The sequence below is a fragment of the Plodia interpunctella genome, chromosome 5, assembly GCF_027563975.2.
Source record: "Plodia interpunctella isolate USDA-ARS_2022_Savannah chromosome 5, ilPloInte3.2, whole genome shotgun sequence".
NCBI lineage: Eukaryota > Metazoa > Arthropoda > Insecta > Lepidoptera > Pyralidae > Plodia > Plodia interpunctella.
In genome coordinates this window covers 9,088,075-9,115,816 of record NC_071298.1, presented here as the reverse complement: position 1 = coordinate 9,115,816, position 27,742 = coordinate 9,088,075, and the positions used below count along the sequence as shown (strand labels likewise).

General features: G+C 33.8%; 1 protein-coding gene across 5 annotated transcripts in view; it reads right to left on the bottom strand.

Annotated features, from left to right (window-relative positions):
* LOC128670327 (uncharacterized protein) overlaps positions 1-24,781 on the bottom strand; it is a 75,673-nt gene extending 50,892 nt beyond the window's left edge. For 2 of the 5 annotated variants that reach the window (XM_053745900.2, XM_053745903.2), the window contains exon 1: positions 24,469-24,766. In XM_053745900.2, coding sequence (XP_053601875.1) covers positions 24,469-24,583 — 115 coding nt within the window. In that variant the 5' untranslated portion in view covers positions 24,584-24,766. Of the gene's footprint in view, positions 1-12,065; positions 12,211-24,468 lie in introns of those variants that run through there. The other 3 variants (XM_053745904.2, XM_053745901.1, XM_053745902.2) reach the window with 3 other exon arrangements.
* Positions 24,782-27,742: the final 2,961 nt, after the last annotated feature.

Genomic DNA, 27,742 nt, shown 5'->3' with positions numbered 1-27,742 from the left:
TAATATTACCACACCACATTATCATTACCATGAAACTTGCTCAATGTTTGTGTTCATTTAAGCATAAAATTACAATTGTAAACATTCTAATCAATGGGCATTGTTCCCGATACACTTTCTCTGCGTAAAACTGACGTAATATCGGTATCGGGTGCAAAAACTATAGTTTTGCGATAATAATTATTGGAGATACCACTACATAGTATAAAACAAGACACTTCTCGATGAGGTGATAAGGTGAAATCTAGATCATGTACATGGGGAGGGACGGCCCCATGTACCTATGCTCTTTAAAACTCTGCAACGGATTTTAATGCGAAGTGTTTGGCGGCATAATGCCGGCTATACACTACCGCTGAACTCAGGCAGATGCCGACATGAATGAATAAACATTACGTTGTTTGTATGAGAGATTTTAATCCGTCAAAGTTTTCTGCGAACTGTTTCCATTATTACACTAACAAAAACCACTAGTTCCGTCTGCATCGCACGCGCAGTATTTGCATCCGTGTATTTTGGACGGGTTTTACGTTTAGTCGACCTCCACTTGTCAGACTATTTATCAAATCTCTTTGTGCAAAAAATAGTCTGGTATTTTTCATCTTATGATTTACGTTCTTCAGCCATGGACGTATAAAAAACGTAAACGTTTTTTTATACGTCTCGTTCTTCAGCATTGTTAATTCCCTCAGTACCTGTAATCTGTATATAGTTTAATTAAAGGTACCTACGTATGCCATATAATCGAATAGCACCGATTCGAATCATAACGTTATATTTGTGCGTTTGTTCAGTTTGATGTAACATGATACAAAGTTGTAAATTCTCAACTCGAGGAATAAATTTTAAATTAATTAGAGTAGGTAACCTAAGAGATGCTGATCTTGTACCGCACCTGTCACGTCCCTTGCGCATTAACCATTGATTGTAATCGGCACTATTAGGTGGATTATAGACCTACAGAATTTTTTGCTTGTTATTTTCTTGACAAATTTATTCAACAGCAGCGACACTCACCGGACCAGTGCATAGTCAGTGAAATATTCTATATAATTTAGGGCAATATCAACCCTAATTTCATTTCTTGACCTCAGCTCTATGGGCGAGGTGAACGGCCGGCAGGTGGCGCCCGCGCAGCGAAGCGGAAGGCGGGAACTGCGCTTGCGTGGACGGACATCGGCCCATTTTTTTATGATCACACGTTGCATATAACGACTTCCTACTTCGCGTCGTGATCGTGATATGTCAAAATGTCGTGAGAACTGCAAAGTTTTTAGTTGGTGCCTAGCGTCGAGATATCGAGATACAATGTTATAACAATGTATTTCTATGGTTCTTAGCATGTAGTTTACTTATGCAAGTCCAACAAACTAAATTTGGACTAAACCAATACAAAAATGTTTTAGTTTAGTCCATAACCAAATGCTTATAATGATCTATAGCCTATATACAGAATATAAAATTTAGACAGAACCATGTATGAAAACTTTGTTGCCATTTCCCATAACCAGTTCTGTCTGATATTGTAACGTGACATTGTAATTGCCATAGAATGATTTGTAAAAATATTTTTATAACATATTATAGCGGTTTGGGTGTCTTATCGTAGATAAACTTTACTGTCATAGATTAATTTCAGATTTGCCAAATCATTCTGACAAAACGGTCGTCAAATTGCATAAATGCATTCTCCCGTGAGAAAAATATCTTAAAAGTCTTTTAACGGCCTTTTCACACGAAAGCAAACGGTACATTACCTTGGCGCTATTTACTAACGTCACGTCTTTGTAACAACTTCCTTCTTTCTAGCCAGTTATAAGTCTAGTCATAATTATAATAATGGTCGTAACATGGATTATAATTGGCATCAAAATCGTGGTGATAGCCTTAACAAAAAGTTAATTTATCCTGGTTCGTGCGGCACCCTATTCATTGTTGAATTATGGAGACGACGACATGATAATTAGGTAGATAGAAAAGAGAAATTGAAATATGACAGTCGATAAAGTATTAAATGAGCAAGCAAGCATATAGATACATTTAGATCCATTTAATTATTTTTAGGCATATTGCAATGTGTACGTATTGCGCATCATTATATTTGCCTGAATATTTTGACTTCAAATATTTTTAAATGTGTAAATCCAACTTTCTATTATTACGGAACTGCTTGTAAATTTAATTAGATAGGTTATAAATTTGACGCATTTCAACAAAACATTATATCACATCGCCTACAACTTCACTGTCCATAAGTAGACAGCCTGCACTTTTTGCAGTATTATTGCATATTAACGTCTCTGTAATTAAAATAAATAGGTATTTAGTTTACAAATGAGTTTGTACTACATGTCAATAAACTTTATTACATACTACCTGCGCCCCGGGATTTCGCTCGTGGGAATTTTGGGACAAAAAATACCCTAAGTACCCATGTACCAACAAATTTCATAACAATTCATACAGTAGATTTCGTGTGAAACAGTCCTACCAAACTCTAGTCTCTACTCAACTCAAAGCTCGCTAGTTGTACAGCTCACCGAGCCACTAGTTTAATCATAACAAATATTATAACAGAACATATTTCCCAAACCATAAAAGACTTGTAACAGTGGAATACTCGAATATAAGTATTCTAAGCTCACGTCGGTCTACAAACCAAATTGACTTGTGGGAATGGGCCCAAGGACCAGTGGACTTGTCAGAACGATGTTACAACGGTCGCACGTATTCAGGGTACTGGCAACACTGGCATGGCGATTGAATCCTACGTGCTCGGGGATAATGTCATTATGACGGCAAGATTGTTTTCTGATATTTTTTATTATTAATCGTATTGAAAGTTTTTGTTTATTTAGTTCTTCTGTAACATAAGTAGTTCCTTACGGAATATATCTACTACCTACTTTTCTGGATTATTTATTTAAGTTCATATAGACGAAATATAACAAGTATTTACAAGTAGGTTTGTAGTTTGGATGGATTTGGTGATTAGGTATATAAAATTATAGATTTTATTAAAGTTTAACATTTCCCTGTAGCCGCGACATTAGTATCGACGAGACTTATTTTATTATTTAAACCATTGATCACATCGTCACGATGTGTGATGCCACGTATTCGTTTTTAATTTATTTTGTGTCATTATGTTAATGGAATCACAGTCCATTGACCTCATACCAAGTTGCGTCTATGGTCAGAGCAAACGCCAGGTGAAATACCTACTAGCATGTTTGTATAATATTTTATATGCGTGAGGTCAGAATCCACGATAATATTTAACTTTAATTGCCATTTTGATGCATGCGGTATGCCGAAGCGTAGGATGTCGTTGCTCAGAAATGTCAATGGCTGAATAAAATAAATGATATATGACTTGAATAAAATCTGATACCAGTGTTAGAGGTATAAGACACTCGATAAGATAATAAATATTAAATGAATAGAGTAGGTATATGTTCCGAAAAATTTGGCAGCAAATTTAAACAATATAATAAATTTATTTCTACTATAGCCTGAGTTTCACGCTATAAATTGAAAAGTTCTTATTCAATGCCTTATATACATATATACTACATTTTCATAATATAGTCCTTTTATTTATTTATCCATATAGAACTATAAATATATCGAGTGTTTCTGATCCACAAATAACATTTTTCAGGCATTTAAACCCATGCTCTTAAAAATTAGGAAATATATGGACACAAAATCATACCTATTATTTTCAAAATTTAATATGCTCCAAAGAAACACGCGAGCTCATTATAGGTCTTCCCCGCATTAAGTGTTTTCGCGTGGGAGAAGCTGTTTTTTGGTTAATTTTCTACTTCATATGTGTTGGGTTTATCAAGCAAGATTTAGCAAAGCTAACTCGCAATATTTAGCTAATCAAGGATGTCTTATGATACGCCAATTGAGCGAACTAATTACAATTAGTCCGTTGAACATCGACGTTGCGTCGCATTAAGTCATAGATCACTCAGTATTAGATCTTAGGCAGTTGTGACAGAAGTGAAATTGCATTGGCTTGTCATTAACTGGACCAAGTAAAATTTATTGCTGATATGAACTATCGTAAATAAATTATGTACCAACTGACACTGCAAATACAGAAGTATGATGGTAATTTATTAGCTAATTTGACTATTTTGCCCATGGACTTAATAAAAGTTACTCTTAGGGCGAATTAAATTAAAAAGTAAAAATTGTTATAAATCCCATAAAATAATTTACCATCAGATAACTGAAAACAGGGACCGTTCTATATGAATCAAACCCGTCAACACCCGTCACCCGGTTAGCACATAAAAATTTCGGCCGTCGAGTATTAAACTAGCCTATAATAATAACTACTTAATTATTTTTCTTTCGCCACAACGTGAATCGATACATTCGACTTGGTGGATGTAGCTTCAATAATATTTCGCTCCAATGTGAATTGTAGGAAATGTGCAGGACATGTCAACAATCTCGAACCAGGTTATAAAAAATAACTTAAACCATAAAAAGCGTTGTAGGCACTGCAGCTATTCTAGTCTATGCCTTCCGGCTATTGAAATTAATGTGTGTTGTGGCTTGCTATAATAAAATCAAATCTTGTTCATCTTTGCACTAATGATTATTAACCAATTATTAATTTTAAACACACAATAAAATATATCATTTAAATAATATTATTTACCAGTATTTCAATTCTTGTTCTTTCATTATCACAAAGGTTTTAAGAACTAGTTCTCTCTAATTTTTTATGTGGTTAATAAAAGATGATGATTTTATTATAAGGATTTACAAGCGCTGCTATGTATTGTCCAGTGTCGTGCGATTTCAAATCAAAATAGTCTTTACATAACTAGCTATGAATATTATTGAGTGCCATACATTGATTTATTAACGTAAGAAGTCAATTATATGAAAGAAACTTTTATATAAATACTAAATAATAAATAGGTAACTAAAAACCTACAAAAAAGAAATAGAAACCATAAACACAACTAATAGACAAGATTTTTAGATTTACTATCACTATAGAAATTTAACACACGCACAGCAAAATTATTTGTGGAATGCAGACAAAAAATGCACCCAAGCCCGTAACAGGGAAACATGAACCCGTTGCAATAAGGAACTAACAAGCAATAAAAAATAAAGATAGGACGCGTCCTCATTTTCTAATGGGAAGACTTTTATATATTGTGTTTTAAACAGAGAAGTATGACGTCACTCAGATTTATTTTACTACCAAGTAGGCAAACAGGAATGCTGTCCTGCCCCCCCAGATGGTAAGATTGAATTAAAACAAAAAATTGCAGTATCCGTGTAAACGCTTAGATGAGAGAGATATTTGCAGTGTTCAGAAATACAATCGACATGGCTAATATATTTTCTCTGTTGCATCCGTATCTGAATTTCCAGTTACTGAATTCCTTTTTTACACTATAATTTATAATATCCTAATCTGTAATCTCACACCGTAGCCAATAGGAAATTGACTTCAAGCGTATCGCTTGCGGATTTCCGATACTTATTATCGATATAAAATTTATAATATTATAACACTAGTGTTGAAACGTGATCTGTAATCAGTTCATTATATCTCAGAAGGCTCTGGAGGTATAGAAATAAATCAACAAAAAGGAAAAATATCTGGAGTACAACTTTGTTTATAAGTATGTAGAGCTGCGCTAATTTTGTTAAATTCAGACAAGGGTAGTTAGGTAGTAGGGTGGTAGGTTTTATATTGATTTATTAAAATATAAACTAGTTCTCCAATCACGCTAATAATTTTCGCTGGATTATAGTTGAATTTCAAACGTTCCAGTTTTTTTTTGTCCGGTTTTGTATCGTGGAATTAGTTTGACAGATTCTTGGAATAAAAATGATATGGGAAAATGACAGCATTAGCTACATGTTACGTGTTTGTATGTTTCGTGGTAGGCCTTCTGAATCGTAAACCAACGTTATCGTTGTCGAAACAACAAGTTATGAAGGTAATCTTGTAAATGAAATGGTATAAAAATACCGGGTCGTAAGTCAGGGGGGGGCTGAACAATTTGAACTAACTTAAATTACGATCTATCAGAGAATGGTAAAGGAAAGTGCAAAATACAAACACAATAAGATTTTTCCTATTATGCGGTATGCAAATTTAAATGGATTTATCATCCCACAAAATAAAATCGAATAAATAAAAATAACTAAATTAACTAATTTTTAATCTAAATCTATCTTTAAAATATCGTTCAAATTATAATAACATTTATAAATCAGCAAGGACCTCAGGGGGGTTTTTAAATAAATTTAAAGAAATTTAATATGAAATTGTTATAAGACTTTCTCTTTTCTTCCTTTTTTATATACTGTAATAGGATACACATGTACCGTTGTATTTAAATAACAATAAATAGATAAATAAATAAGCATAGTACCTGTAATATGACGTAATTGTATGGAGACCGCTATCTCGTCATGGTTGAGTCGGGAGGTGAACCTGCGGTTGCGTTAGCAACCACACGGATACACGTGCTGAACGGGTAGCGGGATTGTTAGACGTGTACAGTCAACAGCACATCAAGTTACCCTGCATGAACCTGTATAACGCGGTAATAGCGGCGAGTTTGCAATAAGTTTGTGTAGTTTGATGTGCTGCTGACTAGCGGACCCTGGGCTCCGATGCTCAATGGCTGTCGAAGACAGTGCGAAATAGAGAAGAAGTTAAAAAGCGGACCAAAGATTATATAAAAGCTGAGAAGAAACAACAGCATTCCCAAAGAGGGTTGACTTGAGGCCACAGCCGAAAATTTAGTAGTATAGTGCCGATGCCGATGATTTAGTAGTATAGTGTAACAATAGCAACTGAAACGTCTCTGACGTATAAAAAACGAGGAACAAGTACTACCAAATTAACATCGGCCCAGTCACGAGAAGGAATTGTAATCGCCTTGAAAACCAGAATTGTCAATTCGATATGATATAGTGCGCGTGCGCAATTCCATTTTATTGCGCTGATTTGTCCCAATCTCGATCCCTCGTTATGTAATCGCGTGATACTTATACATTACAATAAGGTCGTGTCATTCATACAATAATACACAACTATGATTTATTAGGTTGTAAATTGTATCGAAACAATTGGAAACCACAGAGAATATTATGTACTTTTAAGTACTTATTTTAAAATACTTACAGCTAATCTTTCGGAAAAATATTCTACCCAAAGAGAGCTAGTATGTACAGTCGACGTTGTCAAGTTACCCTGCATGAATCTTTATGCCGCAGTAATAGGGGCGAGTTTGCAATGACTTGGGAAACCTGATATGCCATTGACTGTGGTGTAACTGTGATTTACAAGGCGAAGGCAATAAACGTATCTACATACGTTAAAACGGTGACTATAACAATCAGATGAGGAAACTTATGTTCCTCAATTCAATGCAAGTCACGTTGCATTGCAGTGATTAAGGCTATGATGGACATCCGAGGTCTGACTTCATCTCAGTTTTTGCACATCGAAGGCGAATAGTGAAACGCAAATGGCGGTTCCAGTAATGTTTGCTTCCGAACATGCATTCTATTATACCATTAATATAATATTCAAGGGTATTATTCTATTATACCATTAATAATAAGGGTGAAATAGAATCACCAATCATGGGATTGGTGATCCCATTTCCACCCCCTTTGGGGGCGAATTTCCTTATAGTGCTATTTTTTTTAAACTAGCTAGCTAAGTAATACATGTTCTGAACACAACTTTGACGCATAATTTGCATGGCATTTTTTTTTGTTTTTTCCTCGCAGCGCCAGCGCAAAACTATAATACTTATGTTATTTTTAATAAATACGCTGGACTCGCTACAAAAGCAGCGATTAATAATCGTCATAGTTACGACATATTGGTCTTTCTGTAACACAATCCACTGTAACATTTTACAAGCATTACATTATATCGAGCAAAAAACCAAGGTGCATGGACATGATAAAAAATTCTCGAAAATGGTGGCGAGTGATCAATAGACGGTGACGGTTACAGCTGCGTTCTCGTTCAGGAATTCATTGAGAAATCGCTGCGTTTTGAATTATTTATTGTAAGCAACCCGTCAACGTCAAGAATCTAAGACTCGACGCGATGGCATGCAGTATTGATCATTCTATGATGTAGAGGAATTCGAATAATGAACTAACAAAGAAGTCAGTCATCATATCCTAGATTTTTAAACGGATGCTTATTAATACTAATATTACAAATGCGAAAATCTGTCTGTTACACATTCATGTGTAAAGTACATATTGCCGATTTTGTTAATATATAGTTAAAAAATCGCATTCAAACATTTTCAAATATTTTACTTCCGAGGAAAATGAAGGGTGAAATTTTATATGACAAACGCACCTGATTATTATGTCGCGGGTGGAGCTACGGGCAATAGCTGGTTAATAACTAAATTAGTTTATATATTGAAGATTAAAATAACTTTAGAATTATAGCAGAAAACAAAGGTCCTTTCCCTTAATGGGCGCTGCTGTATGTACTATAAATAAATAAATTCCTTTCAACATTGATTCTGATTTGAATGAAATTGTCCAATGGCGTTGCCTCATGACAATTTGTGTTTCAATAATTAAGGTGCATTTACACCAAGCGAGCGAATGCTCATTCTATCCTCACGGGTTAAGCGTCTAAGGCCAATCAACCACTGCACATAACCTTCTTATAAATAATCTTCAAGATTAATCTTTATATTATAAGCGAACGGCCAGGTTTTGGGCGTCACAGCACTCTGCACTCGTGGTTCATTCGGGAACACGAGCATGAGAGAATGAGACAGATTATTAGCAAAATCGACAAGTTTAATAAGGCTTTTTGGTTGCATCCAGCACTAAAGCAAGACAGTCGTCTAACTAGTGAATGAAATATCCCAATGTCGTTTACGAAGGTACAGTTGGATGCTTGTAAAGCTGTCTTGCGTGGACCTCATGTAAGTGACGTAATGTGTTGCTGCCTGTACTTGCGGAATATTTACGCAATTTGCATTCCTAGGCTTCTAGTTTTAAGAGATAAAGGTCTGTTATTTAATCTGTGACCCTGACTGGTTTAGTTTCCAGACCGCGGCTGAGATAATAATAACAATTTAATTGCTGATTTTAAGTTTCTAAGGACAGTTAGCTCTATGGTGTTTTATAGGTCTATAAACAAATAGAAACAATTAGCCTTTCAAAATCCTTCATAATTTTTTATCAATTCCATGTTTCAATTACATATCAAATGGCGTGAATTGAAATCAAAAACAAATGAAGCGAAATATCAACGTTTAAAAAAAATAAATTAAGTAATTACAAAACATACAATTGTGTTATCAACATTGAATGTATAAACAAGTACATAATATGATTACAGCATAACGGCAGCTAAAAACGTACCTACATTCTTATAGCATACTGTTCGGGCACTAATTTACACAGCAATTTCCAAAAAACCTTATTAAAACTAAACTTATCACCATTGCAAAAGACTTCAATTGGTTTGTTAATAAAAATATTAATAAATAAAATAAAATTTGCAATCAAATATAAAACAGGATGTAAAACCGGTTGGAATTAATATGTACAGGGTGTTAAAAATATCTATATACGAAGTGGTACAATATGATACCTTGTGTAGGTCCTTTGTGTGAAGTTTCGAAGGAGATTTTTTTAGGATCTACCCAAGGAGAGGACGCAAGTTCGAATCCTACTCGTGCCACATAAGTTTGTGTATACCATCTGACTCACGTATAGTACTTTTCATCGTCCACCACTAGCTACCGGTGAAGGAAAACATCGTGAGGAAACCTGTACTTTGGTTGATTATCAGCTTGTGTGTGACATAAAGAAGGCAATGGAAAAACCACTCCATTAATAGTACAAAGAAAGTTGTTGTGTGTCGTTCATTTTCACGTAACAATCACGACCCTCAGCCATGAGGGATACTATTATGGAGAAGTATATAGTAGTTTGCAGCTTTTTGAAAAATACTATGTAATTTAAAATTCGACGTGATAAAGTGCCAGTAAAGGTCTAAGTTTATGAATTCTTTGATTTTGATTGTAAATGTTCTTGGGGTGTTCGCGTTTTAGCTCGAGTCTCTTGCACGATGAAAGAACGTGTACAGGTATTACAAAATTTCCAGTTTGATGTGATTATATATCTTTATTTTATGTCTGACGATATTTTTATTTTGTAATGCGTATGTATAATACACATTTTCTGAATTAAATAACTGCAGATTTCAAAATGTGATAATTCCACCTGCCATTTGACGTAGAGTAAATTTATTTGCACAATTTGATAATTTTTAATTTAATGAGTCATTTTATTACTCAGGTGTACAAATACGATACAATTAACTAATATAATATGTAAACGAATAAATACTATATCATCAAGTTTATTAAGTAATAATTTATATATTTAAAAATTTTTTGGATATATATGTTGACTAGTAAAAGACTTGCGTTCTGAAATACTCGTTTCTTCAGTGAAATTGAGTGTAGCTCTACCCGAATCTTCACTGACGTTGTGACCGAGGGGCGTGTGTTCCATTCCCGATCGCTTCCAGATATTTCTCATCTCATTATTTAAGACAAAAGTTTGCTTTTATTTTTTTTTAAAGTATTGTACTTACGCCATTTTGTCTAAAGGTCAGCGGCGCGCCGCGGGTTAAATTAGACGGTGAAACTCACCCTTGAAATAGTTTTTTAGGGAGTCCTAAGAAGAACCATACTCAAGAAACTTAATAATATATTGAAACTAATTTATCTTTTATGGAGATGAAGACCGGGGCATAATGGAGTTTTAATATAGCAAATTACTTATATCTGAAGGATTCTTTAGCCAACCCAAGTGGAATATATAATTTAACATCGCTGTCTCTAGTTCTATATTCATTCGTATTGATTTCATGAACGAATCGATACAAGAAAACTGGTTATTTTTATAATATGAATCTATATACTAATGATTGAACTATTTGGACGTTGCTTTTCTGTTAACAAATACAATTGTGACGTAAAATATGCAATTATTTTGGGTACATTTATATGCTGTTGACATTAATTTTGATTTTCAAGGGCTTACAGAGAACGTACACACAAATATCAGATTTTGAAATAAATAAATTTGAACTCGATAACTCTAGAGAAAAAGACAAAAAGTCAAATATTCTCTTATATGAGTTATGTGTTCCCTTTTCACGCAACCTCAAAGGTGATTGATTATTCAGAAATTAGGCTGGGAGCCATTATTTTGGTCAAACCATTGCCACGCATGTAATTCTTGACAAAGTAAATTTAAGTATCAGACTAATAGACAAGCCTACTCCAGCTGATATTTCATGAAGTCCAAATTGCCGACAATACAATTCAAGAACCAACCAATGAGCAAGTGGGACATGGCGGAAAAAACGATATAAAAACCATTCTTATAGAACTGTATCTGAATAGTGTATACCGTTTGTCGGCTCGTGTTATCTATTTATCAACTATTACTACGTTAAGCACGTCGTCAAGTAAATGAGGGCTTTAATACTCAACAAGTCTTAAAATGTAAAGATACACAAGATTTTAGAGTCATCAAGAAAAATATAAAAAGTGGTTGTTAACTTAAGTGTTAACATTTCAATTTCAGTCACGCACTCTTTCCTTGAAGAATCTATGATTCTTGTGCGTTCATAGTACATTTGCAGTCAAGAAAGACTTAATTATGTATCATATATCAATAACTGTTATTACTAAACTTCTTTCATAAGTTATTAAGACGAGTATGATGCTCTTGATCTACTTGAAAATTTGCACATGCAGATACTAGACGCATACACAACGCACCATATAAATAAAGTGAATTTAAAAAATGATGATGACAACGATAATAAAAAAGAATATGAATATATTTGTTCTGTTCTTAAAATAAATGGAGAATTATCATACGAATAGCGCAAACAAGACAATGAACGTTATTTAGCTTAGGAATGTCATATTGATAAGGGCAGAAATCATGCAAACCGCTATGCTTCGTCTAGTCATACCAACCTACTCTGCATCTCCTCCAAGTCACTACACAAGCACACATCACGACGTGGGGTCTTCACAAATCATTTCGAAGATATTTTTTAGTTCGTGTATCATATCGCGCGTTCGTTCCTCATACGATCCTCGTCGAACTAAAGTGATTCACATCACTTGAATCTATTAATATGCGTGCTGACCGTGTGTCAAGACCAAGGCTCCAGTGTGTGTGTGTCCGTATGTCCCCAACGTCACTAATGGTTGGTTATGTAAATATAAGGTAAGGAATGCGCCGCCAGACAGTCGTAAATATTTGAAAAGATTTGTAAATTACTAAAACAAACTTATCCCCATTCATGTTTTTGGCTTTTACGCGTTTATTGTCAAGCAAATACTGGAGCCGGTTTTGTTCGCGTTAAAACTAAGTTAAACTAAATATGTTATTTTGAACTTTTCTTTTAATCTTTTGTCTTTTTAGTGTCTGTTGTTTTCAAAATAATCTGACATAGGTCAAGTAAATAGGTACCTGCCTCTGGAGATGCTTTCCTTTCACAAGAAATTACAATGACAGCCATGTACTATGACGAATGTGTAATGGAGTCGTTTTGTCATTTTTGTTACATTACAAAATTCCTTATGGATGGAGTCTCTAGTGTTGACACTGATATCCAGTTAAAGCCACTTGAAACAGGTTGTCATTATAAAAGTGTACCGTACGTTTGTCCTCCAACAAACTTAAATGCTGGGATCATCACGAGGTGATTACGAAAAGAGAAAGTAAAGCGACCGAAGGTAACCGACCGAAAAAGTGTAGTTCGAACGGTACACTATGAAACTACCACTTCTCACGAAGATTTATGAAGGACCTGTAAAATGGAAACTAACGCCACCTCACATTTTAAATATTTATTTTTAATTTTTTATCGTTAAAAAAAAATTTCAACAGATTATGCCACACGAGATAAAAAAAATTGTAGAAAGTACTATAGTGTTCCATTACATAAAAGTAGTCACAGTTGACCAAATCGAAAACGGTGACCACTAAATTCCTTTTAGTCTACTGTGGACACATTGTATTTTAGAAAACTATAATACTTTCTACTAAAATTTAGTTAGTAACGTATGTAGTTTGGCATAATCTATTAAGAAAATAAAGAAAAAATGTGAGGTGGCGAGGTAGTCTGCGAGGAGTAATCGCCTTAATAATGAAGCTATACGAAAGGACGACGGCTATGGGAGATATGCCAAGAAAATGGCAGGGCAACTTCCTTTTTTTCTTGCTTTTCTTTCGGTCTTATGCGTGAATTTCTTCTATTATTCTATTTGTATATGAAACACTGGAGTTTTAAGTTCTCTATCAACATCTACCATATCTACTTGATGTATATTTATCGTATTGTAAATACAATGTTAATTATATCTTACGACAATAAAATTAAGACGCCGAAATACTAAATAACTAAGAACGCAATAAAATCAAGGTGCTGCACAAAATATTATCACACAGAGACAAAGCCCAAAATATATCTATAACTGATGTCACACTTACATAATTATGTCCAGTTCTCCCACGCACACGGAACACAAAAGGTAACAAAGAATATCGTAAAATTATAATGTGCTACAATCTTAATCGCTGTATTCAAATGTGCTAAGGAATTAACCAACTAATTTAGAACTTAGTTGTGAACTTATTTTATACTTATTGAAATAAAGATTTCTTTATTATTATATTATAGTGGTATGTACTCGGTGCTAGCGCACCTGATGATAAAATATCATTACTAGACTACCTACTATCGTAGCAGGTGAGTCCTAGCAGAGATGAAAAGTTTGTAATTGTCAACTGTGATGAATAAAATCACGTTCCGATAGTTGCGCGTACCGACATAATTATCTAATATCGATGATAAACTTTTAGAAGCTAGATAAGTACAAGACAACAACATCTACATGTAACAGATTTGTGTGTCTTCTTTCTTTCTACACTTTCTTACCTCTAATTTCAACGCACCTAATTATACATTTTAAAAACGTTTTTCATTGAATTTTTTTGAAATAAATGTATTTTTTCTCAATAGTGTTTCTCTGTAGTAAGTTACAGTATAGGTTTGATAAAGAGACAAAGTTTTATATCTATTTTTGTAAAATGATACGAATTCCTTGACATTACGAAGTTGAGTTCCATCCCAAGACAATGGGACTTTAAATTACCGCACTTGAGAACCATAGACAATGTCTGGGAGCAAGGTAAGGAGATATTTATCGGAAAAACCGTTGAGTGATCAGAAAAAGTGTACAATTTATGGATGTATATATCTCACGCTGTTTTTGTTTATATTAGTTTTGTGGGAATACATTCATAATTCTCGCACAAGAAGTGTGTGCTTTATTATGATATCAAAATAGTGTTCATGCACACATTCTTACGAGTGATTAAAACTAAAATATTGACGAGCCACAACATAATGATATCAATTCTATTTATTAAGACATTAATGAAAATTATTATCTTTATTTAAATGGCCTATGCTCGGCGGCAGTAAATGGCTCATGATGACGATGACAATAGATGTACAATGTAGTAAGAAAACAATATTGAACATGTTAATGTTGATCATTTGCAGTTTGTAGGGCGTATAGATCTCGATCTCGACACACCCACATGTAGCTGTTGGAAAGTAGGCCGACATGGTTACATACATGTTTCATTGACTCATCCGTTGAACATCAAAGTTATCCGCAGACTGAAGTATTGATGAAGCTATTAGCTTAGTTACTCCAAGACAAAATAAATAATTTAATTAAATTAAAATCAGTTCAACTTTAAAATATAATTTTTGGGTGAGTTACACCAGTCAACTTTAACCAACCTGCATAGAACAACGCAGGTTAAAGTCAAAGTCAAAGTTGATTATTTGCTATCGGATGTAATATGCTAAGTTGGTGCCAATAAAAACGTTCTATTTCAGTTACATTTAGCCAAATTACACAACTATCAGTTTGTGCAAAGAAATCGTCAAGGTTCTGAAAGGGAATAATAAAATTAAACCAAGCCAAGTAAAACAATATTAAAAAGACATAAAATCAAGCATTGAAATAATTTTATTATTTCTTGGAAATAAATAAATAACATTAATGACTCAAATCAAATCCTTTGAAGATGACGATGATCCTGATGTGACACTATCAAATTAAATTTACTTTATTTGCTGTGAATCTCTCTTTGTAATCTATGGTCAGCAATGCCTTCGCTCCGGCCACTTTAACGGCACAAATAGAATCTTTGATTTCCTCTATATTTTTGCAGCCTTGAAATAGCTATATTCGTCTAACATTCGGTCACTGACTCAATTACGTAAGCGTATTACGGTATAATTTTTATGACATTCGAAATATAATTTTTTATCATACCACAGACTACAAAAGCGAGAAATTTGAAATTTTCAAATTACTTTAGTCATTTGCCAGTCACGACATTTTCTATTCTATTGTAATTTAGTGCATTTTTCGGTTGGTGTTTAATCTATATTATACTCACTACGAACCGACGTCTTTGAGGTGCCGTCAATTTTACCAGATTTTTTAGCTTATCATGTTTCATCGTTTGGATTAAACCATGCAAGTTGAAAGTTTATCTATTTGATCACGCTAATAAAAAAAAATGTTAATGTATTCTTATTTATAAATCACGCTCAATTTATATTTATTATTTAGTTAGTAAATCGCATGAATTAGCGCAATTCTGACTGTTCAGACTACAACCGTAGTAGATATTAATGAAGTTATCGATTATAAAAAAGGATATCAGCTATGAATATATCACATAGTAACATAACAAAGTGCAACCAACAGAAATATAATATCTGTTCTTGCCAATAACCTTGCTGAGACAATGACGCACAAAATGACCGATAAATTACCTGAAGACGTTTACAGTGCCTACACTAAAAATCTTGTCCAATACTGAAATATATTATTTATAACAAAACTTAAGGTTCAACTATTAATTTGAAGACGCTAGCACAACGCCATGAGTAAAAAATAACCAAATAATGGGAGAATTATGCCTGGCACACTTGCCCACAGGGGCAAGTAGTGGCACAGGAAATAAATTAATGGAGAATTATAGTATCACAGGCCAAGATTAATTTTGTGTCTTAAATTGAGTATTATGCATCAGTGAGCTGGTCAAAGAATAAAAACGATAATAAATCTTTATTTATTAAAACAAATTACAAAAGTGAAATACCTTTATATAAATTGTCTTCCTCCAATGATATCCTAAGTAACAAAATAAAATTTAGAGTAATATTCGACTTCCATAGACTATAAACGCTAAATGAAGATCTAAAATTCCATTTAGATAGAAACATGGTAGATTTTTGAAAAATTCATAAGTCTTTCTGGAGATCATAACTATTATGTAGTCAAACTGGATTTATTTTCGTAAATTGATTTCTGGTAGATGAAATTATGTTTGGAAAAACTGTTGAAAAATACTGCAAGTATAACATATTTTAACATTTTAAATTTTATAATATAAAACTCCGGCTATGGATTCGTTCTGTTTTTGAATCCATCAAATATATAAGAGCCACAATATTAATAAATGCATGATGAAAGCCAATTCGATTGCAACATTCACCAATTAAATTACTAATCCTGTCACCACACATGACACGACAGACAAAAGGAACACGTGTAGAAAGAGATATATATTTCTGTGGCAATGTTATGTAACTGTCTATTACCTAATGTACCAAAGTCTAGTCAGGTAAAAACTAGTACATTTATTGAGCAAATGACGTATCCTACACTTTTAGCACATTAGTGTTTAAACTGATAAAACATAAGTACTTATCAGCCTAATTATACGGTCACTTGCGATATGCATATTATTAGGTATGAATAAATTTACTATCATGCTGCCTGTCGATTTCATGAATCTCTAAATTCCGTCGTGAACCATTGATGGTACCAGTAACAATGACTAAATCCGCATTAGTTCCATTATTATTAAAACTAAAGTAGTGATTAAAAGTCATTAAGTAGTTCCATCATAAAGGAAAGAAGGCGGCAAAACTTAAGTGGCGCCAGGCAAATTTGCAGGTTTTAGGAGGAAAGGTAGGCTTAAAATAGCCAAAGAATGGAACCCTGCTGGCTGCCGATGAAAAAGAAGCCAAAATAAGAGTTTGGATGATCTAGATGACCTATCTATGCGATGGATAAAAATTGGAGGAGTTACGAAACGGACAAGGACGGATGACGAAGTACAGCGGAGGCCTTCGCCCAGCAGTGGGACACCAAGGGTTAATAAAAAAAATAGTTCCATCATGGAACTGTTGATGGTACTTACTAGTGACGCTGAAATCTACTATCTACTTTCCCCATACTCATTTAGAGACGGTAGATATAGCGTATAATTTCTCAATTTCGAGATCAAAACAAAACGATGGATATCGCCACATTTGACACTCCCTTCACAGTCATGCTATATTTGGTACTTTTTGGTCTTACTAAATTTCAAAGTTTGAGAGACTTAAATACGGAAAGAAGGGCTCGAAGCCCTCGGATCTCTATATAATCTATATATATAATATAAATTTGATAGTTGATTCATTACTTAATTTATGGTCTTTCCGGAAAGCTGCCTTCCCTTTTTTGGTTTGGAACAGGTTAGAAATATTATATGTATAAACTTAGCCGCATCTCATCTCAAAAGGTAAAAAATGAATCCTCATCTATATTAATCTCGCTAATCATTTCATGTCGAATGATACCAGTTTGAACACCTAAATATTAGTTGATACAATAGATAATGTCTATTTATTGTCTAGTCTGATTGATAACATAGATCGACACTATATCAATACAGCATAGTATAAAATAAATAAAACCAATTATTATAATCATATCAGGTAATAAAATTCGGTTACTTGATTTTAATAATGTGTTTATTGTGACTCATAAAATTCATATAAATATTTTTACTTTTATATTACATATTTTTGGTAGAATATTTTTTTATGAGAAAGCGTATAGTTCGTGAACGTCGAGAAATTATTTATGAGAGTATCATGAAAGAGATGAAGAGATTTAGGTATAAACAACATAAACAACTTTAACAACCTCTTGAAAGAGCGAAGTCAGTGCTGACGCCATTAAATGAGCTGGAAATTAAATAAAAATAGTAAATGTATCGATATGGTGCAAGTACAAACAACAGTATGACGTCTATTCTCCACTGTTATCAGTTCACACATAGACGATAAAACATAAGAACTTATCAGCCTAATTATACGGTTTCTTGCGATATGAATATGATTAGGTATAAATAAAAAAAATAGGAAAAATAAAACGCAAATCTATGATATTGCACTATTGTAATCACTGTATTGTAGGTCTGTACTAGGTAGCACTTTATGCACATGCACTGGTGAATATAATCCACTAGCATTAGCATGATTTATATTAGAACTTCTTACATAAAAAATTAAGTTCATAATAACGTACAAGAAAATTCTTTTTTATTACATTTTTTTTTCGGCCAGGCTTATATTCTAAACAGAATATCTGTGCAATAAAGAGAATGAAAAATGTAAGTAATCGAGTAATGCAGATATAACTTTACCTAGGTTTTTTTTGAGATCCTGAATAAGCAAGCACGTGGCTTACGAGTTTCGCAACTCTGGGCTAGATCACAGAGTTGCGAAACTATTTGCAAGATATTTCTTTCAAATATACGAAAATGATATTGAAAGTACTTGAATCAATGTTTTGTTTTACAGCGTTCATACTCGCATGACTGACTTTGTGATAAAGGCATTACGTGTAGTATGTTGTTATGGAAATAGCATTATTTTCATTTCAAAATATTTCTCATCTGTTAGAAAAAAACATTTTTTTCAATAAAGAATACATAATTATAACAATATTTTTATCCCCAGCTCTGATCCTTCCCCTTATGATGTACTATGATGTTGCCCGGGGCTACGCTCCCGTGGGAATTTTGAGATAGCAATCTTGGATAATGTACCTTTCTAATGGTGAAATAATTTTTGAATTCGATTCAGTAGTTTCGGAGATTGCCCGCCTCAAACATACAAACTCACAAACGCTTACCTCTTTATATAATAGTTTAGATTTAATTACATGTATAGGCTTGAATTTTGACTAAAACGACAAAGGTAACTAAAAAAATCACCAAAAATAGGTTTGATTCATTATAGCTCCATATCCAAAACTGATACCCTTTATAACCTAAATTGAACAATTTATCCTCTTTTAACAATAAGATGTAAACACTAATCGCGCCCCCCGGCGCCGGTTGTTCCAATTTCTTGTCACGAATATTGGAAACTCTTTGGCACGCACTCTCTTGAGTCGGCGCTCGGCCAGATTTATTACGTAACAGATTTCCGCCTGTGGCTTTGCCTGCTGAGTTTAATCTAGACCAGATTAACCTGCCTGAATTTTTACCTGAATAAATTGCGTCTTTTGTGTTTTGATTTTCCAATCTATCGCGTGCCGTTTTAAAATTGAGACAGCAACAAATTTTAAAATTGCCGATTAAAATTGGGATAGTTACATAAATTAACATTTTTGAAAAATAAAAAAAAAATCTACATTATTATTTCCTAATTCACAAGATCTTTGTAACACAAGATCTTAGGTCCGGGATGATAGAGTTAATGAAATAAGTCATACAAATTTCATTATGGATATAGTCGCCTTTTATCTATGGCGTGACCATATAGTCTATCCTTATCAATCAACAACCCTTTATAGGTATGATAAGAAATACATAAAGCTTAATAGACAATGGAGCACATATCGATAAATTTGATAACATCGTGGGAAGAAAATATATATGACTAGGAGTATTGGTAATGATCATAAAGTGACAGTATTATTTCTGGATGATAAGAATAGAATAAATAGAATTCGCAAAGTCTATTGGGGTAAGCATAAAAAACAATTCCTTTGATTTTACTACCGGCCGCCTGCCTGACGTCAACCCCCTTTGGGAATATTATTATGGAATTTTAGCTGCCAAGGCAATGGTGTCCCTTAGTCATCTCGTACATCATCCATACGAGTAAGGAGGACTAATTCTAGGACCACATTAAAATTACCAAGAATATTGTTACGTCGATTTTATTAATGTAATGATATCAAGAAAAGTTTTTTGAATAAGAAAGAAGCAATTGTTTTTAACAATTACATTAAAGTACCAATTTAATACGACGCAACACGACAAAATCAAAAATCAGCTTTAAAGAAAGAGCAAGTAGATCCAATTCTGCTCTTAAAATTATTCGTTTTACTGTTGGAGATATCTTCAGGTTTATCTCAAATGTCGAGAGGAGACACCTCAAGGACTCCATTAATCTTGACGTGAGTTATCAATACTTTTTATAGATTTGTACTGAATATGTTGAGAAACAGAGATAATTTCCTGCAACTGCAACGGGCCCACGGGCAAATAAACATTGAATTCATGACTTAATATTAAAAAACAAACGATTTGGATGAAAGAGGAGAAAATACCGAAAAACAAACTTATATGGCCCGGTGAAGACATGTCGCTGCTGGGGAATAAATTTGTCCACGCAAAGTCTTTCCAAATGATTTTTAAAGTTTTCCGCCATGTCAAGTCACTTGTGAAAATTCCTGTGACAACTTCATGCGGACATTACTGCATGTGACTGATTTTGTAAATTTTCGCTTTTCGACTGTTCGATGACTTCGAGAAAGTAATGGTCAATAAGACAATATATTATCATAATAAACTTTCTAAAACTATAATTGTCGAATGAGAAGTCGATACAGATTTTAAATGTCCGTACCGATATAACAGAATTTCACTTTTTTATTTTTATTACTTTTAAGTATCTGGGGAGTTTTTTTTTATGATTTTTTAATAATTACTTTTTTGATTTTTGTTTAGGTGCATCTGCATTTCGTTTTCAGATATAGAAAAAAATGTCTGCTTCAATTGAAGTTTCTTGCAATTGTAAGAAACGTTGAGTTTTGTATTTGATTATATAAATCTATCCATAATGAGTTATTGTCGCCGGTTACATTTGTTTTTGATATATATGCGGAATGCATAAGGCATGCGATTCGCCCACAGATAACAAATGACCTTTAGGGCCGCGACTGGTTCGACTGCATGCTTCTCTGTTGCTTAGCCCCTGCAACCTTTTACTCAAATCTGACATTTATGCCCTTTCACAATAAGAGCTTTTTGCTTTACCTTACATTTTGTTTTGGAATTTATATCGGCTCACGCCGAACGCTGGCGATCGTAAAACGGGTTTCATTGAAAAACTCTCGGGTTTCTTTTTCTATCGAAGAGAAGCGTTTACTCTGTGATTATTCTGTTTATGAAAATGTAATCCATACATTCAAGGTCGTTTGAAGTCCACTAGCTTAATCCCGTGGCTACCCCGTATCAATATTACACCAGGAAGTTTTGAAATTGATGTATAAAGTTTTAATAATTCAATGATATCACTTCGGTCTTGGTATTGATAGAGCGCCTATATTTTAGCAAAATTTTCGATTCTGACTCATATTATGACATCAGCATCATATCACAAGATATTGTCTTGTATGCTCTATATAATACCTACCTAAAATGATACGGTATTGTTATATTCCACCCACTAAATCATAGCCAGTCATAACACAAGGGAAATATATTTTCGCTTACAACTACGGAAGTTACTGTGTTAATCGAATCATAAATTAATCAGGCTAATGATTATCAAAACTTTGTATTGGTGAAATATCAGGGGTGTGTATTTTCGTTCTAATTACCCATAAGATAAGAATTTTTGACGATTATGAAAGATGTTTTAAAGAATAAATAAATAAATAATAAATATACATATTAGGACAAATCACACAGACTGAGCGAGCCCCAAAGTAAGTTCGAGACTTGTGTTATGGGATACTAACTCAACGATACTATATTTTATAACAAATACATATATAAATAAACATCCAAGACCCGGGCCAATCAGAAAAAGATCATTTTCCATCATGACCCGATCGGGGATCGAACCCGGGACCTCTCGGTTCAGTGGCAAGAACCACTGCGCCACCGAGGTCGTCAAAGAAGAATCAAAGAAGAATTATAAAATAGACTTATGTTCATACCTAGAAAAGTTCTTGATGATGATGCGGATATAAAATAAGATTATTTATCAAAGTATTCTATTTTATAATTTAAGTAAGTATTTATAATTTAATTTTAGTAATTTAATTTAATTTTGTTGATACATATTTCTATAATATTTTTTATCCAAGTGTTTGTCATAATCAGTGAAAATTTTCCAAAAATATATTATCTTGCAGTATGTCATTATCTTTTAGTGTCAGATAGGTACTAATATAATACCTAAGTCATGTTTTTCAAGAACTCATGTTTTAGTGAAGTAACTACAAATAATGCATCTTTTTACCATATCATATCCTAGTGTAGGAAGGTGTTAATGAACGCGCTATTTCATGTCTGATTAAAAAATGTACACTCCCATAAGCTGAGAAACGGTTGGCGTGTTGGAATCCAATAATAACACAAATCTACGGCAGTGTGGTTTTTTGTATTTTATTAATTACTGACAATTATCATCGAATGATTGTACACATAGACGAGAAAACCTGTGTGATAATGTTAGCTCCACAGTGTTGTCATAATCTAATTGGTATGTAAAATGAATTCATGATGAGGTCGTTGACGTTGTGTGAATCGCTCTTTCTAACCTGCCCAGTTAGTTTTGAACTTTTTACACATTGCTGAGCAAAAGTTGTGATCACGAGATTATGACTTCGTTTAAGTTTATTTCGTGACTACTTTTGATAATAAAATAGCAGTAATCTAGGTTTTTGGTTGACATTTTGACAAAAACGTCGTTTCGCTTACCAATTATATATAAGTATATTTTGTTCACATGAATTGATTTATCAAACTATTGGTTTATTTTCAAGTGTATTATCTTCATCATGTTGTTTTGCTTTGACATTTTCCACGTTAGTCGTGGTCGGCTTTTCTAATGTTGACACAATGACATTCCACCAATTGTCGTAGTTATATGGTAAATTAATGTAGAATAGGTAGAATGAGAGAAAAGTTAATTTGGCCGTAAATTTTATAAGGATTACAAACTGAAATTTCTGAAAAAAATATTGGGTAATAAAATCAGAATAAGCTCAAGCTTGATTAATGTCTCTAATGAATGAATTAATAAAGACATACGTGAAGCGGTTATTGTCAATAATTGCATACTTTCTCCAGCTCAGACTGCTCGTTTCACGAGTAATATTCAAAATACTGTTATTAAAACGAATGATACTCATAACTATTTCTTTTGAAAAATATCTGAAGCTCTCACTTTTAGCATATTCATTAGATTTTCATTCTCTGCAATTTGTATCATTTGGTGTTCTTGCACATCACAAGCATTCACAACTGTTGAAAATTAGGTACCCTACATTGACCACTATGCGGCATTAATTGCTACAAAAATGCGATGAGTTTGGGTCGATTGATATGCTGTTAACTGTACTCAATAAATGCTCGGTTCATTTTATTTATCTTTGAATTGGTGCCAATGTTTACCTCTGTCACAGTTAACTCTTCGTCTACGTTTATGTCTACGATTAAATCTCATTGTATGTTTGTTTGGAAAGTCAGTTTGGTTGGTTAGTCATGATTTCTCAATTTTGAAAATTCAATACTACTGATTATTTCAATTCAATTCAAATTAATGATTGTAATCAATTATTAACTTTAATATTCTTTATATTTTATTATTCATTTATACTTAGTCTAATAATATAACCTAGCTACGACTGAGTGAGTGACTTTACTAAAGTATTTATCTCTTATCCAGATTCAGAGTCTAAAGTTCGAATGATTAATGTTTCCAAAACATAAATTCATCTAAGTTATCATTTAGAACATCTGTTGTTACAGCGCAAATTTCTTACATCCAAAGCAATTAATGTTGCAAAACAAATGTTCTTATCCAAACACGATCAACTTTTTCGTAACAGAATAGGGTATTTAACACCATGCAAGCTGTTAGAGAAACAATAAATAAGATTGTTATTGTTAACACTAACTAAACTAACAACTAAATAATTTACATTTCATGCTTTGAACTATTTCACAACCAAAGTATCGACTTGACCGAAATCGACTCAACAAAAAAAAAAAAACATTCTACAGCGTCTAACGATCAACATTCACGAAATTTACTTCGAGTTCTATCGATTGTAACTATTATTTCGACGACAAAACTATTTTTAAAGAAACTTTAACACAAATCGAATGAAGTTTTAACTCGTTTAGTTCCAGTTGTTAATTGCAGAGATTGGAACGTCCAGAATGCACGGAGAGAGCGGCACTCACCGTTCGAACAGAAATAGTCATCTTTATCCACTATCTCATGCTGGAAACCATAAGCGGGCAGCCATGCATGTGATCCTGGTGGATCAGGCCAATCCGAAATGCGAACCTCCTCCATAGCATAGACACAACACTGCACTCCACTGGTTTCACTAGGTTAGCACAAGCATGCATGGACTACCTCGTCGTTCGTCCATTAGGCTGTCATTTAGGGCGATAACGGTCGTGGTTTCGTAGTTGAGGTAACTGCGTGTCGGCGTATATGCGAGCGCGCGCGGTGGGGTGCGACGGCAGACTGGCGCGGCGTCTCGTCGTGCCGCGATCTCTCCTCAGGTCAGAACCACTGGCTGCGGCAACAAAAAACGCGCCGTCGTCGCCAGCTGTGCCGGAGCCCCTCGAAGGAAACCATCGCGAAACTAAATTTACGAGCTTCAGTCTGGGACACCTTTTGGAAACAATTAGGACATGCTGTCATTGAGCAGTACATTGTGCAACTTACAGTTTTATACTTTATTTTTACAATTAAAAATTTCGGAGATTTTGAATTATAAATTCTTTTATGCAGATTTTGGAGGAATTAAAATACCTCCAAAATTTGCATTTGAACACCATTTTTTTGGGTTTGAGAGTCAAAAAATGTAAGTTGATTGAACTACCTATGTTTCTCAAATATTAAATACTTACACATTAGACACACATTAACACTATATTTTCCCGAATGCAAGACATGGTAGGATGAAAATCCGTATTTATTTATATTGCAACGTCGAATCTCGATCATCTACCGCCAAAACCAAGTCACGTTATTGCAACGTTTGTTGACATTTGCAGCATACCTACGGTTGCCGTTTTGTGAAAACATACTTACCTACACTCTGAAATTAGTACATTTGTAATAGTAGTTAACGTTATGTTTATATTAAGCTAGTCGCTTTATTAATGATATGTCTTTACTTATGAACTCATGCGATAGGATTATAAGAAGTGTGTGTAACTCTAGAAAGAAATAATTTATTTGGCTAAAAATAAATTACAGGTTTTACATATGCTTAAAATGTAATGGTATACTAAAAACTATTCCAGCTCAGTGGCAGGTTGGACTGGAAGCCACAGCGCTGATTTTCAGCTGGTACCTAAATACAAATATTAAAAAGTATCTAGTCTAGTCTCAAGTTACAAATAAGCTCTAAATAATTTTCTATAAGATCTCAAAATAATTAATCTTCAAAAACCTATTTATAGACGAGCAAAGCGATGTAGCGATTTACGAGTGAGTTCTTGTATCGATTTTGCGGATACAGCAGATTCTATTTTCGGTTTGAGACGCGTCTCTTGTCAATCCTATTTTAGGCAACATTATATTAATCCTCGCTATTAGGTACCTTGACAATATGTTTGTAAGCTAATAATTTAAGTACTTATAAGGATTTTGGAGAAAGCTGTGACTCACTCTCGACTCATCACACAGGTAATAAAATTAACCTGTTTGGTAATTTTGTTATAGACACAGACCAGATTTTTAGATCAAAAAACGTGGTTCTTTACACAACGCTACACGCGTTGTGTGTGTGTGTTGTGACTTTCTATATCATTGGCAAAAGCTGTAGTAAAAGATATACAAACTTGATTTACATTTTTAGAAGAATAATCTGTAATGGCTGCTACACACATTCGGCCAACTCAGGTGGAATAGAAGTGCATTGCTGGTTCTAATATGAGCTTTGAATCAACGCAAGGAAAAACCAACATTGCACTTCGATTTGCCACGATCATGTCCGATAGTGTATTTCATATTATAAGTACCAAAACTCTCATGCAAAATATATTGCGTCATATTTTTTAAAAGGTTTAATGCAGTTTCTGCATTCACCGAAGATGATCGATAATGTCGATAAAGTCCAATCGAACCCAACGATCGAACTTTTCGACTGTAAATGTGCTTTCCAAAAACTATGAGAATTGGTCTCGATTGTATGCCGTGGACTGTCCACGGCATAAGTTTTCTACAAAGGAAACTTGGTGTTCACAATTTGCGTGCTAGCACTACTGACGGTAAGTGCACCACAGCTATCATCAATTCCGTTTACCGTTGACCATTATCTGACCAAACGCATTACCCGCATTATCCGATCTTACTCCAGATAAAGAAATTGTTGTTTTACTAAACCGGAACCGATATGAATCTTTGCTAAGCACTAAAAATAAAAAAGAAACTCTTGAACTCGTGAGGTAATTATAATTAATGGCAAAAAATTATGGACGTACTTACACTTATTGCTCCCCAAGTTAATGTAGAAATAATGGAACTTTCAGTTTTATGTTTGAGCGAGTTGAGTATTATGTATAATTGCTCTACCGGACGTGGTGTATAGGAGAATATAATTGTATCACTTCATGACATAAGTATGTACCTTATTTGTAATGACTATTATAAATTTCAAAGAAGTGAAAAAATTAGACTAGCACAAATTATAATGTTTTAGCAACATTTGCTCAATAGTCTCCCATTTTATTACAGCGCCTATTTTATTGGCCTAAAGGCATTTCACATTATTTTTACCATTATCTACCGCATCTAGTGGCAATGGCAAGAAATCGCATACACACTAGTAAACTTAAACTGTTAGCCACAAGCAGGTTTCCTCACAATATTCCCTTCATCAGAAGCAAATGGCGGTCTATTTAAACTACTATATATGAGTCAGACTGGTATAAAAACTCATGTGGCACGAGTAGGATTCGAACCTGGGATTTTTCAGCAACAGCGGCAGCACCGCTTCATTAAAAAGTGACAATACAATTATTACAACAACCATAAGTTTTTTCACTATCGTCATCGTCTCTATAAAGTAACAAGTTAGATCTAAGAGTGGGTTGCACCAGTCAACTTTGGCATTAACCTGTTCAGGTTAAAGTTAACGTCAAAGTTGATGGCGCAACACAACACAACAGTGTCTACGCCAATGAACTTTAACCTTTGTGTAAATGGAAAGCAAACTGGGGTTATTTTTTAACCTAAATCTTACAAACATACATACAACCCACGCCACGCCTACGTCCGGGAGTTCCGCCAGACTGAACTCCCTTCTTTTTTAATTTTTTGCCACCCCACGTAGAAATGTATTATTTCTATATTGACATTAATATCTTTAAGACACGACAAGTAATTGTATATTCAACTAACAGCCCTTCATGGCTTCGCTCGGGTGAAATAATAACAAATTATACACTTAAAACCTTCTGCAAGAACTATAAGTACTATAGCGATTGGGATCGC